At 41.0% G+C, this 14666-nt stretch overlaps 1 protein-coding gene across 2 annotated transcripts in view; it reads right to left on the reverse strand.

Annotated features, from left to right (window-relative positions):
* The window catches only part of LOC110283753 (H-2 class II histocompatibility antigen, I-E beta chain-like), a 15301-nt gene extending 10887 nt beyond the window's left edge, over positions 1 to 4414 (reverse strand). For both annotated transcript variants that reach the window (XM_021149220.1, XM_021149219.2), the window contains exon 1: positions 4315 to 4414. In XM_021149220.1, coding sequence (XP_021004879.1) covers positions 4315 to 4414 — 100 coding nt within the window. The remainder of the gene's footprint in view (positions 1 to 4314) is intronic.
* Between the last annotated feature and the right edge of the window lie 10252 nt (positions 4415 to 14666).

A 14666-nucleotide genomic window follows, 5' to 3' on the forward strand; every position in this document is an offset into this window, starting at 1 on the left:
AATCTTTAAAAAAAATAAGCAACTAGGAAAGTGAAAACAATATAGCTGGGATGCATTATAGGACACACCCCTAAATGGCAGCTCTATAATTGAAGAATCTAAGAAGGAAAACAAAGAACTTTCCAGAAACAAGCATGTGTTGGTGTCAGCAAAAGCTGCAAGGACAAGGAAGTTTGGGGAGTTTTGTTGTTTCTTTAGAGTTGTACAACAGTGTGTTTATTGTGCAAGGTGATGGGTTTCATACTGACATCTTCTATCAAGCGTAGCATGAACCTTGGCTATGTTCACGCCCCATTTTTCTCTCCTGCCTCTTCCTGGTGCTTTTCATTTTCCAGAATGGCCCTTCACCTGCACAGCTGCCTGTGTCCTGAGTCTGTCTTACTCTAGCTACTATGACTGCAGTTAGTTTTTCCCTGTTTCTAAACGTAGTAACATTTTTGTTTTGCTCATCTTCCCTTTTTATGGGTAAATGAAACTTTTTTTAACTTATAAATGCATTAATTGAAAATAACATAATATCAACTAATAAACAACAATACACCCAAAAGTTATCAAGGAGTTAGAAAAGCAACAATAACCCACATCTGAAATCTGTGACAATAAATGATACAGATCACTTCATGAATTAAAAGGGAAAAGGGAAATACATGGCACAAGTGATTCGTGAAGCAAAGAACTGTATTTGAAGGGATTACAAAAATTGAAAAACCATTAGCTGTGCTAACCAAGAGATTAAAAAAAAGAAAGCAAAGGAAAATAAAACTAGAGGTTAAAAAAAAGAGGCATTATCAGTTAAGTATATAATAGTGGGGTGTAAGACACTGCCTTGAGGGAGTCTATGTCAAACAACTGGCAAGCCTGGAAAAGATGGATAAATCCCTGAACAAATGCAGCTCATAGTAACTGAACCACAAAGAAATAGAAAAACAAAATAGACTGATAATAAGGAGAGTTCAGGTCTTGGTGCTGCCCGATTTCGTGAAACATTTGAAGAATTGACTCCAATTGTAGCTACAGAATTCTACAAACTGAAGTGGATAGTGCTTTGTCAACCCTTTCTAGGGAGGCCATTATTCCCTGAAACAAATAGGCAAAAATCCAGTCAAAGATAAACCAGCATCATAGCCTCTATGAACAGACATGCCAAAGTTTCCAATAAAATGGTAGCAAATCAAATTCAAGGGCCCACCAAATCTTCATAGGCCACACCCAAGCATGAGTCATCTTCCAGATGCAAGGATGGTTGGATGTATGTAAGTAAATAAGTATGAAAGCACACACTACCACAATGAAGGATTAAAGCAACATTGTCATTTCAGCTGATGCTAGGAAGGCTTTTGATAAAGTTCATTCTGTTTGTGATAAGCAAGACTCAAAAAAAAATTAGGTGTAGAAGGAACATACATCAAAATGATGAAGGCAATACATAAAAACCCACAGTCAGTTTCAGGGTGTGTGGAGCTGAAATCATTTCTTCCTACATCAGGTAAGACACAGGCTAGCCACACTCACTGCACTTGTTCAATGCATTACTGGGAGCCTTTGCAAGGGTTATTAAACAATAAAAACATCAGTGTAAGTTAACTATTGTTAATATAAATGTTGGCAGTGTATGAGTCCAGCAGTTGTATCTCTTTACATTATGGTAATCACCAAAAACTTCACAGAGACACCAAGACTCATTTACAACTGGACCTCAATAGCTGAGCAGTTAAATGATCTGCCTTCACCTTCTATGCTAATCTGGCCAACATGCCATGTCTCATGCATATTATTATTGATATGGCTCATTTGGCTTCAGGGGTATTTCCATGGTCTTTCTCCAAATCTCTTCCTCATGGCTCCAAATCCTTCCTCTGATTGGCAGATGTCCCACCCTATTCTCTCTTCTGCCAGCCATTGGGTGATCAGTATTTATTGACAAGGCATAAAAGAAATGATAAGAATTGTTTACACAAACGTGAGAGAGGAGGTTCTTGGTATGACCATTACACTGTCATGTCTGGATTGAAACAAGATATGAGGGCAAAAAAAATCAGCACTTGAATTAGACAAGGATAACCTTTACACAGTGCACAAAACAGTATGCTTACAAATCAGAAACACCCAAATTGGAAGGAACTTATCCATTTTGCTAGTGCCATGATTTTAATACACAGGAAAACCTAAATAATCTACCAAAGAGCTGTTAAAATGATAAATTCAGTGAAGTTTTAGATCAAAATCTGCACACAAAAGGAAGCAATAGTGAACTCCCTGAAAGGGACCTTTAAGGACCAACTCCAGGGCTGAAGAGTTGGCTCAGAAGTTTGGAGCACTGGCTTCTCTTACTGAGGACCTGGGTTCGATTTCCAACACCTACATGGTGGCTCACAACCATCTTAACTCTGGTTTCAGAGATCTGATTCCCTTTTCTGGCATATATAAATCTTTTAAATCTATAATCTATCAAAAATGTGAGCACCAGAAATCCAAATAAGCCAATCACAACACAGGAAAAGGAGCCTAAAAAGCTACCTCTCAGAAGAAGACATGGCATGCTAGTGGCCAACAACCCTTTGAGAGATACCCAGTGTCACCAACCACAAGGAAAGTGCAAACCCAAACCACAGAAGGATAGTGTCACAGCATGTAGGGTGTCTCAGCAGACATTAACAAGTGCTGGTGAGGATGGACAGAAAGAGAAACTGAAATGAAATGGAATTAACATAAACGTCACCATGGTGAACAGTTGGAGAATCCTCATGTTGGGTTTGAATATGCTTGTCCCAGGGGAGTGGCACGATGAGGAGGTGTGGAGAGCATTGGCCTTGTTGGAGGAATTGTAACATTTTGGGGGGTGGGCCTTGAGACCCTTCTAGCTGTTTGAATTCCACTCTTCTCCTTTTTGCTTTCAGTACAGGATGTAAATGTAAGGATGATCATGTTGTTGTGGGGGTTGGATCACTGTGCAATGTGGACTGTTAAAAGCTGTGTCTCTCATCTCTCTGTCTCTTTGTGCCTCCGTCTATGCCTCTGACTGTCTCTCAGCTCTATATCTCTGTCTTATTGTCTCGCTGTATCTCTGTCTCCCTGTGTGTCTCTGGGTCTCTGTCTCTCTCTCTCATTCTCTCTTCTGTCTGTCTTTCGCTATCACTGTCTATCTCTCACTCTCTTTCTCTCCCTCAGTTTTCTGTCCTGCATAGCATGCAGGGTAGCTGAGAGCACTTGAACATTGTATTTCCTAGCATCTAGAACTACAGGAAATTGCCATATTCTCATGTGTGCATACACATCCATACACACATGTGTAAATACACACACACACACACACACTTGAGACACTTGTTGGGCTTTCTTTCTCATCACTATATAGCCTAAGACAACAACATGACCATGGAAAGGGCAGAGAGATGCTGTGAGGACCAACAAGTCCACACAGATAATTGAGACGAGAAGGTGAGCAATGGAACCTTCAAAGCTTGGGGAAGTCGCAAAACACCAGACACTTTATTTCCTGACTGTCTTCTAACCCCAGGAGACATTAGCAGCCTTCACGCTGTCTGGCCCCAACCTCCCGGCTCTAGGTACTCAGTTTGAACCACATGTAACTGTTGATTCTGACCACTGCTGATATATGAAAATAGAACTTCACATCTGAAACCAGGTGGATCCTCTCCTTCACCCTCAGGCAGAAATGCAGTTGGTGCTTGAGACACAGTGCACTGTTTCAGAAGAACTGTTAAGTTTGAGGTACCAAGAGTACTATCTGTATTCCTTGTCTAGGAGGCAGATTCAAATATTAAGTCCCAGGGTCCACTCTAGGGTGCCATCAACAGCAGAGAGAGAACCCTGACTACTTCCCCTGACAGCATCCCAGCACAGGGATGGAGGTTTCAAAAACTCTGGGATTCAGGGAGACGAGATCAGGCCACAGATCCCAGTAAGGGCACAGCACAGTCTTTAGGACAGGGCCCCCCAACGCCCCTTAATTGCTCATGAAATCTTCAGGGGAATTTTCCAACTTAACATTTCAGACAGGTGCTATACAGGTCCTCATTTTAGTGCCCTGTCTTTTTCATGTAGGAAATGTGATGTCAGTGTTGACCGGACACATGAGGAGGGAAGGAACATGACCCATGTGTCAATTCCATTCATGGTCTCAAAAGAACAGCTAAGACACTTTTATATGGAAATAATATGAGATTCGTATGATTAAGAGAGGTGATCAAAGAAAAACTGACAAGTTTTTATAAACCTATTGTAGACAAAATGAAGCTAGCCCCTTTGTTCCCCACCCCTAGCAGCTCAGAACATGAGAGGTGGTGCACTTACGTCGTGGGTCCCTGACTAAAATCACCGGAGGGGTCAGCATCATCAGACTCAGGATCACAGCTGCCACACAGGGGCCTCTGGGGAGCCACAGAGACACCATGCTTGAGGAGAGGAGAGGTTGGTTGCTAGAGAGGCAGGCCAACCTGGCTGACTGACAAGGGTGAGAGACTCCACCCACTGGTGCTGGGTTGGGCACCTTTAGTGCTGAAGAACCAATCAGCAGCCAAGAGCAGCAGCAGCATCAGTTGCTGGTCAGAGGCACAGAGTGAAGGTCTTTCTGAAATTTCCAGTTTTCTTTGTTAAGCAGACGGACTGCTTCAGCTCAGAGCCTAGAAACTTTGATCAGTGTGGCTCTGCAGCAGTTGCATGGATGCTGTGCTGAGTCACCAACTCTGACTGATGGCAGCCTTGACACCATCAGTCTGCCTCAGGATAACTGAACCTGTGAGAGTCCAGTCCCTATTGGGGTTCCTCCTATGACTTCCCCATCTGCTGAGGGAAATCCTCTAACATTTACTTGCCTTCTGCTCTATCCTAAGAAAGGTCATAAGAACTCTGCTAATGCGTGCATATAAGGTTAAAACGAAGACGATCACTGCACATAAAGTGTGAATTACATTATAAAAATACAATCATAGTATTTGTGAAATGTGAACCGTGTATTGCATAATGATTACACATTATGTTAAGTAAAGGGGACGACTTAGATCAAGAATGTGCTTTGAGAGACAGCTCAGAATAGGAACTCCAAGATTAATCCACTGTTCTGATGGTCGCTCTTTATCTGTCCTGGTAGTTCTTGAAGTAGGATTTGCCACCCTGCAATAAATGTCACTACAATTCATTGAGTGAGTTTTTAGGTGCCCAACTCTATACTCAGAGCTATTCCTGGTGCTATCTCTTAAAACTTTTGTTAAAAAGAAAACTTCATAGAATACACTTTGATTATGTTTTCCCTCAGTTCCTCCCTCCATTCCTACTCATCCAATTTTATGTCCTCTCTCTCTCTCTCTCTCTCTCTCTCTCTCTCTCTCTCTCTCTCTCTCTCTCTCTCTCTCCCTCCCTCCCTCCCTCCCTCCCTCCCTCCCTCCTCCCATCTCTGTGTACCAAATAAACCAGAAAAGAAAACAATAATTACACATATACCACTATACCACCCCTTATTAAATGAAAATAAGAATAAGTTAAAAATAAAAAAGGATGTTGAACATTTTTTTTGTTTGTTTGTTTTTTTTTTGTTTTTTGTTTTTTTTTTGTTTTTTCGAGACAGGGTTTCTCTGTATAGTCCTGGCTGTCCTGGAACTCACTTTGTAGACCAGGCTGGCCTCAAACTCAGAAATCCGCCTGCCTCTGCCTCCCGAGTGCTGGGATTAAAGGCGTGCGCCACCACGCCCGGCGTGATGTTGAACATTTTAAAACTGTTTCTCTGATGTGTTCCACCTTTGAAAACTCTCTGCTGAGATCTGTAATAAGTCCTTCTATTTGGTTTGTTTATTTTCTTGATGTTTTGGCTTTTTTTTTTAGCTCTTCATATGTTTTAGATATGCTCTATCATATATATATAATTTGTAAAAATATTTTCCAATTCTCTAGGCTGCCATTTTCTCATATGATGGTGTCCTTTGTATAGAATATTTTCATTTTCTTTTTTTAAAAGATCTATTTATTATTATAGGTAAGTATACTGTAGCTGTCTTTAGACACACCAGAAAAGGGTGTCAGATCTCATTACAGATGGTTATGATCCACCATGTGGTTGCTGGGATTTGAACTCAGGACCTTTGCAAGAGCAATCAGTGCTCTTAACCACTGAGCCATTATTCACCAGCCTGAATATTTTCATTTTCATGGGGTCTCATTTACTGATTGTTGGTCTTATTGCCTGGGCTTTCAGTGTCTTGTTCAGAATCTCTCTCCTGTAAAAATGAGTTCAACCCTGTGTCCCACTTATCTCTTCTGTCAGGCTCTGGGTATCTTGTCATGTGTGAGTTCCTTGATGTGTTTGGAGTTGAGTTTTCTTTCAGGGTGATAAGTATGGATCTCCTTGCATTCTTCTGCACGCAGACATCCAGTTTGACTAGCAACATCTGCCAAAGCAGCTGTCATTTCTCCACTGTGTCTTTTTTACTTCTTTGTCAAATTTTCTTACATATTTTTCTATAGGCGCAAGGACTTCTCTGGGTCCTCAGTTCAACTCCAATGATAACTCTATCTGTTTCAAGGAACACCATGCTTTTTTATTACTGTAGGTTTGTAGTACAACTTGAAGTTGATACCCCAGCAGTTCTCTTACTATTCAGGGTAGCTTGTCTATCCCGGGTGTTTTTGTGTTTCCATATGGAGTTGAATGCTGTCCTCTCAATTTCCGTGAAGAATTGTGTTGAAATAATGAAGGGGCTTGCACTGACTCTGGAGACTGCTTTTGCTAGGAAGACTGTCTTTAGTATATTAATCACACCGATCACGGGGCATGGGAAATTATTCCATCTTCTGATATCTTCTTCAGTGTCTTTCTTCAATGTCTGAAAGTTTTTCTTATACAAGCCTTTCACTGGCTTGCTTGAACCATAAGATAATTCTTGACTCTATTTGAAAGGTGTTGGTCCTCTGATTTTTTTGCTCAGCCTGTCATCTGTATCTAGGTATTGATTTTTCTGTTAATTTTTTTTTTTTTTTTTTTTGGTTTTTTGAGACAGGGTTTCTCTGTGTGGCCCTGGCTGTCCTGGAACTCACTCTGTAGACCAGGCTGGCCTCGAACTTAGAAATCCGCCTGCCTCTGCCTCCCAAGTGCTGGGATTAAAGGCGGCTTTCTGTTAAATTTTTATCATTCTACTTTGCTTAAAATTTTTATCAGTTGTCCTAGTTCCACAGAGGAATTTTTAGGGCCACCAGTGTATAAAATAATTTCATATCTTGACTTCTTTTTTTCCTGTTTGTAATCTTTTCATGTCCTTCAGTTGTCTTATTGCTGTAGCTAAGTCTTCAAGTACTACATCAAATAGGTATGGAGAGTGTGGACAACCATGTCTCATTCCTGATTTTAGTGGAAATGTGTTGAGTTTCTTTCCATCTAGATCAATGTTGGCTGTTCCTCAGCCTTAAACCCATGTATTCAGCTATCCCACATTCCAGTAACTAAATGGAATGGCCAACCTTGTGGCTGCATACCACAATACCTAGTCACCTGGTAAAATCAAGACTCTTAAAGCTTAATTAACCAATCAGATTCATCTATCACTAGTATCACAATTTACAAGATGTCAATACATTAATTTCAGAGCCAATTGATAATGATAAAAGCTTTATCCCAATAATCTAACCTTATGGTACCACAACTACTTGTAGCTGTCAATGAACGTCATGCTGGTTCACATCCGCAGCCATCTTCCCTCTCCTACCCTGAGGTGCTCCCTGTCTCTGCAACTCTTAGCTCTGGTTCCACTTTCCCTGACCCATCACAGACCTCCTCTGCACTAATGTAATTGGACAGGGAAAATCCTGGGAAAATTATTTGTGCTAATTCTTCTCTGAAGATCTTATAGAATTTTAAGCTGATACCATCTGGCCCTAGGTTTTATTGGTTGGGTGAAATATATTTCTCTAGGTGTTATGTGTCACTTTAACTTGCTTATTTGACCTTGATTTAACTTTGGTAGGTCATATATATCGAGAAATCCATCTGTTCCTTTTAGATTTTCCAGTTTGGTGGAGTACAGATTCTTTTAAGCAAGTCCGTATGGGTATCTGGATTTCCCCTGTGTCTGATGTAATTTCTCCTTTTTCATCTCTGATTGTATTAATTTGGAACTTCTCTCTCCCTCTTTTAGTTAACTCGGCTATTTTGTTGATTTTCTTAAAGAACCAACTCTTTGTTTCATTGACTCTTTGTATTGCTTTGTATTGTTTGTTTCTATTTCTTGCCATCTACTGGTTTTGTTATTTTTTCTTGTTGTCCTAGAGCTGTCATGATCATGATCTCTCTCCTATTGTCTGAACTTGCTTCTTCCACCTGTCCGCTTTGTTTCCCTTGGGTTGGAGACATTGAATTCATTTCTGTACAATGGTAATAATGATAATAATAATAATAATAATAATAATAATAATAATAATAATAATTTTCTGTCTTGTTCCATTTTTCACTCAGTAGTGAATGGTCCAGTCTCCATGAGTTTCCATTCTTCCTGTAATTTTTGATATCCTGGTTTAAACTATGGTAATCAAGTAAGATATGCAGCATTTGAAGAGGAAACTTTGGTTCCTGGTAATATCAACTGTGTTGGATGGTGTTTTGCTGGGGCAGTCATGTGAAGGAGCATTTTCCTGAAGCAGACACAAGTGAAAGAGTGTTTTTCTAAAGCCAACACATAAAAGAATGTTTAGCCAAAGCAGACACAGGTAAAAGGATGTATGAAAGGACATGAGATAAAGGATTCTTCACAAAGGGCATGCATGTATTGGTCTACCTCAGTTGAGCTCCATTTGCAGAGACTCCATACAGAGAAATGCACCAAAAATCTCCTGGTGGTGTGTTTCTTCCACTTCCTCAGACTCAGCATTGAGGACAGGTAGAAGAAATAGGTACTTCAGTCTACAAAATGTCAGATCTTAAAAAAAAATTAGGCATAAAACATCAAGGAAATATCAGACATTAGGAACACACCAAATCTACGGATAGTAGGGATAAAGGAAAGAGATGAGGACCAGGCCAAGGTCACAGAAACCATTTTCACCAAAATCATAGAAGAAAATTTCCCAAATCTAAGACCATTCTTCAGGTTGGGAGTGAGAGAAAGAGTGGGCATAGGCCAGGAGGAGAGACTGAGAGGGTCAATGGGAAAGACTGAGCTGGGTCCCCAGGGATTTTAATGCATTTTCTTAATTTAATGCCATTGTCACAGTAGGTCAAATTCCATTATTGCCCCTTCTGGTGGAAAGATCGAGAGATGCTGACTAACCTCACAGAAGAACACAAAGCAGGAAACAATATAGTCTGGATTCAAGAGTTTCTTGGCTCCAGATCTCACCAGTCAGATACAACTAGGCAAGGGAAGTATCTAAAGATAGATGACACATCAAGAGAAGAAGTCCCAAGATGAAGAGCAAGCTGATAACTTGGGGAGACATCAAAACTTGAACCTATCAAGCCAAAACTTTTGGAGAAACAAAGAGGGTACAATACTACTGCCCCCAAATGATGCTGTTATATTTAATGACATGTTGGTTCTCAGTTGTCAATGCAGGATTCAAATGCCATTGTCGGAGTGGATAAATGGCACACTGTGTTGTGTAGTTTTTGCTACCCTACTGTGAGTTCCAGGTAGACCATTCTACCAGACCTCCCTAGGTTCCCTCAGATTTGAGGATCAGAGACAGACAGACAGACAGACAGACAGACACACACACACACACACACACACACACACACACATCACCTTATTTTTGATATGCATCATCTCAGTGACCAGGCTCTCTAAGTCTTTCCCAAATATTGCATTTTTCTTTTCCCTCCAAGCTTAGCCCCCTAAATCTTCCCTCAGCTTAATTATACTTCTAATATCTGATCTGATGCCCCAGACCCAGTTAGGGAAGCAGCCAAGGGCCACTCCAGCCTAGATCTCACAGGGTTGATGGTTCTTCCTTCCTCTGAAACATGGCAAGTACTCTCTCTCCTCCCTTCTATCTACAGGCCTGCCTGTGGAAAACCTGAAAGTACTGCCTTTTCCACCCAGCTCATTGGTCACTAGCATCTTTATTGATCAATCAAGAACCAAGTGAGGGACAGGACCTTCAGTGTTCACATGCAGATTCCCAATCAAAACATCAGAGCCACCCCTTACATCTCACCTTTTCTGACCAATTAAAACAAAAACTTCTCTCAGACACATAAATTGAACAAAACCATAACAATCATGGAAATTACAACATATGATATACAGTTAACATCCAGTCCATCATATTTGTCAATTAGATAAAGTATTCTACTATCATTCCTAACTTAAAGAGTTACAATTCTATCCCTGAATGTTGTTTAGATTTTAACCTGTAACAGAATCTGACAACCATGTGTCTACAATATAGCCTCTCTGTCAATGCTAAACAACATGCATTTGATTATGAGGGTATAACTAGTCTTCAACCAAATCAGAAATCCAAAAACAACTTAAACATTTCCTAAATATATAGAAAACACCAAACGTGGCTTCCAAAACTTAAACAATTATAGAGACAGCTGACTACCTGGAGAGCCCCTAATTTCCCATAACATTGGAGCAACTGTCTTCACCCTTCTGTCACAGAACCATCTGGCAGGTCTTTGGTGATGGGGGCAATATGAAGGACAAGCTTACCCTGTCCTGGCAGAGCTTAGTAGTCAACTATCCCACCTCTGTTTGTCCTTTTGGGCAGTATATTCTCTGTTGATGATATAACTTATCTGATGATAACTTTTGTTCCATGGCTACCTTGCCACAATAAGCAACCTTTCCTGGAGGCAAAAATGTTCAACTCTTTTTTAAAGGGGAATGGGGAAGCTGTCAGGAGTACACAGATCTCATGGTCAAAAGATCCTTATAATGAAATAACATGAAATGTCACAGTCTGTGGATGTTTGGTGCTTTTGGAAACTATTTAAGTAAAGTATCTCTGAACTGTTAAACCTTAGCTACTCCTAGCCACTCCTATTTGAGTAAACTGAAAACAGTTTATTATAATTAAATCAGAGTCTAACAAACAATGAGTTTGCTCTTTGGCCATTAACTTGTGTTACTTAATAATCATAAACAGTTAGTAAAGCAGCTGTTAGAAGGATTGGATCAAAGCCTCATGTATTTTATTTAGTGAGTTGTATAGACACAATGCCTATCTAAGTGTAACAATAGTAATTTCAAATTTTGTATCAATATAAAGATTTATATCAATGAAAACCTTAATCCTATATCAATACATAATTTCTGTACCAATGATACAGAATATATTTTGATACAGATTTTAGGTTTTCATTGGTGGGAATTTCTTATATTGATACAAAATTTGAGATTAATATTGTTACTCTTAGATAGGCAACGTGCCTATACAACTCATCTAACAATACAAGGCTTAGACCCATTTCTTCTAATAGCTGCTATTACAAACTGTTCAAGACGAATAAGCAACGGAAGTTAAGGGCCAGATAGCAAACTCGTGGTTATGTTAGATTCTGATTTAATTATAATAAAGTACCTTCAGTTTACTCAAATAGAACTGGCTAAGAGTAGCTAAGGTTTAACAGTTCAAGATATTTTACTTAGTCTTCAAAAACATCAAAAATCCATAGAACGTGGCATTTAGTGTTATTTCATTATTAAGAATCATTTCACAGTGAGATGTGTCTGCTCTGGGCACTTTTCCCATTCTCCTTTTTATAAAAATTGAACATCTTTACCTCCAGGCGAGGTTGCCACAGGACCCAAATTGCCTATTTCATCTACAGACAAAATGCTATCCAGAAAAGGACACACTATGCAAAGTAGTTGACTGATTGCTCTGCCAAGACGGGGTAAACAATCCTTCATAATCCTGGTGTACAAAGGTCTGTCAGATGATTGATCCTGGACCAGAAAGCCAATGACGGATGCTCCAAAGTTATAAGAAATCAGTGGGCTGTCCAGGTAGTCAGCTGTTTCTATAATTGTTTAAGTTTGAGAAGTTGTGTTTGGCTGGGCAGTGGTGGCGCATGCCTGTAATCCCAGCACTTGGGAGGCAGAGGCAGGCAGATTTCTGAGTTGGAGGACTGCACAGAGAAACCCTGACTCCAAAAACTAAAAACCAAAAAGAAAAAAAAAAAAGAGTTGTGTTTGGTGCTTCCTGCATACCCAGGTAATGTATAAGTTTTTCTTGGACTGCTGACAGGATTGAAGATTAGTTATACTCTCATAATCACTCAAGTTTTTTAACATGAGAGAGAGGTTATAGAGTGGAAGACATGTTTTCAGATGGCTTTACAGGCTAAAATCTAAACAATCCAGGGATAGAACCATAATTCTTTAAGTTACAAATGATGATAGAGTACTTTTTCTAATTGACAGATATGGACTGGAAATTAATTATATATCATACATTGTAATTTACATAATTGTTATAGTTTTGTTCAATTTATGTCTGGGAGAGATGATGATGATGATGATGATGGTGATGATGATGAGACAGAAAAGGTGAGATATAGAAGGTGGGGCTGATGCTAAGGTCCTGTTCCCCAATTGGTTCTTGATCAATCAATAAAGATACCAGTAAGGGGTATGTAAGGCATTTTAAGATTAACTGGTGTGTGTGTGTGTGTGTGTGTGTGTGTGTGTGTGTGTGTTGATATTTTATCCATGGATCCAAGGTAATCTGGGTGAGGACTAGTATTGTGTTCCACCCTTAAAGAGATTAAAGTGGGGTAGGAAAAACTACCTGCTTCAGCTTTCATGCCCTGAGCCATCTCCCTGCTACTCAAGGGTTACATCCCATATAATACTTATAGGACATGTATTTCCCTCAGGAAATTACCTACTAGCATATCCACCTTTGACTCATCATTTTGCTTAGCTAGTTTGTTTCATTGTTCCTGAATTGTTCCAGTTCATGCCTTTTTTTTTCTTTCTTTTGTTTTGCTTTGTTTAATGTGTGTCCTTGTGTGTGCAGGCCAGAGCAAAGCCTCGGGTGTCTGCAGACTGGCTCATCAAGTGGAACTCCACAGCAGAATTTGTGGGAAGCTGCAAACGCCATTACAAGATGGCGCTGGCTACCACTGGCCACCACCCATGAATATGGGTAAACAACCAATGTGCGCATGGGCATAAGAGTTTTTTTGCTGAGTCACTGCCTGGCCCGACGCACATTAATGAGGTACTGGTAGCATAACCAATCAGGTATGGACACGTCACTCCTAGGCCTATATAAGCAGTGCCATTTCTGGGGCTCGGGGTCTTTCGCCTATGCAGTTCATGCTCTCCCAATAAACGTGTTGCAGAAGGATCCTGTTGTGGCGTCTTCCTTGCAGGCAAGTCGGGCATCCCACAAGAATTGTCCAGATTCTTGAGCAAGTACCTTTCCCTTCCCATCCTGCTGCTCCACAGAGCAAAGGACAGAGCCTGTGGGATTTGGAGCATGGCCCTGACTGTGTTCTCACATAGACAGTGACAAGGCCCACAGCAACAGCTTCCTCATCTAACAGATTCTCACAGATGGTGTAAGTGAGGGGAGAAGGGATCCTTGTGTGCTTCAATGACTCCATCTGTAATGATCATAAGTGGTATTCTCAAATTTAATCCAACTTGGAAAAATAATTGACAATTAATGAATTAAAACTGAATTTATTTCTTATACAATAACCCCCATGCTTATTATGTGTGCCTTCTCCCAGCCTTGAGTAGGCTGATTTAGACCTTGTTCATGCCACAGCCTGCTAGCCCACATAGGGTGGAGTCTTCTGACCTAGGGAACATCTATTGTCCTGCCACATCTGCTACTTCCTCCAAGACACCACTACCTGCTGAGAGGCTGAGCTTGTTTTCCTGAGGAGGTCCTGAGAGGCCAGGAGAACCTGGCATAGTGGGGGATGGGTCCCCCGCCTTTAAGTTCAGATTCAGAATGTAAACATTGGACCTTCATCAGAAACGTTGACTTGGTCTCATTCTTCTCTCACCACCACCCCCCATACAGCCCCAGCTTTGCTTTCAGGAACCCAGTTCATGTAGCTGCTGGCATCTACAATTATGCATGAACAGTGTCTTATAGTGGGTCCTGTCTTTCTTTTTACTGTTTCTTCTGCTTGAAACTCTATGAAGCAGATGACTTTCATTCTTTGTTTATTTGAGAAAAATGTAAGAACGCATATGACAGCAGACTGGCTCAGAAGTGCCAGACAAAAGGCAAGGGACAAAAGGGGACAGGGGATGTGAAGAGTGGGGCCTCTGTCCTGGGAGCTGCAAGGCCTGGGTCAGGGATAAGCAGCCATCAGGAGCACAGATCTCCAGGGTGGAGAATGAGGAGGAGCCAGGTCCTGGGAGAGCAGTGTCTCTGGAGGAATGTGGGCCAAGCAGGACATGTTTTCATGGCATGGAGACACGGGGGGAACTCCTTCCTTCAGCCTTGTTACTTCATCTCAGCTCAGGAGTCCTGTAGAGCACAGGGGACAGGGCTGCTTCCATACCTCACTCTGCAGTGGCTTCTCTGACTGCTTCAGGCCTCGCCTTACAGCATGGCAGTGAGCAGAGAGGAACTTCTCATGCCCCGAGTCATTGCTGCTTCAGAGCACAGGCTTCAGTAAGCGCAGGGAGCAAGGCTCAGTGCTAACTGCCTGGCCAACCCTGGGATCTCAGTCTTCCCCATTT

This window comes from Mus caroli, unplaced genomic scaffold (genome assembly GCF_978045245.1).
Source record: "Mus caroli unplaced genomic scaffold, Mus_caroli_1 scaffold_18, whole genome shotgun sequence".
NCBI classification, from domain to species: domain Eukaryota; kingdom Metazoa; phylum Chordata; class Mammalia; order Rodentia; family Muridae; genus Mus; species Mus caroli.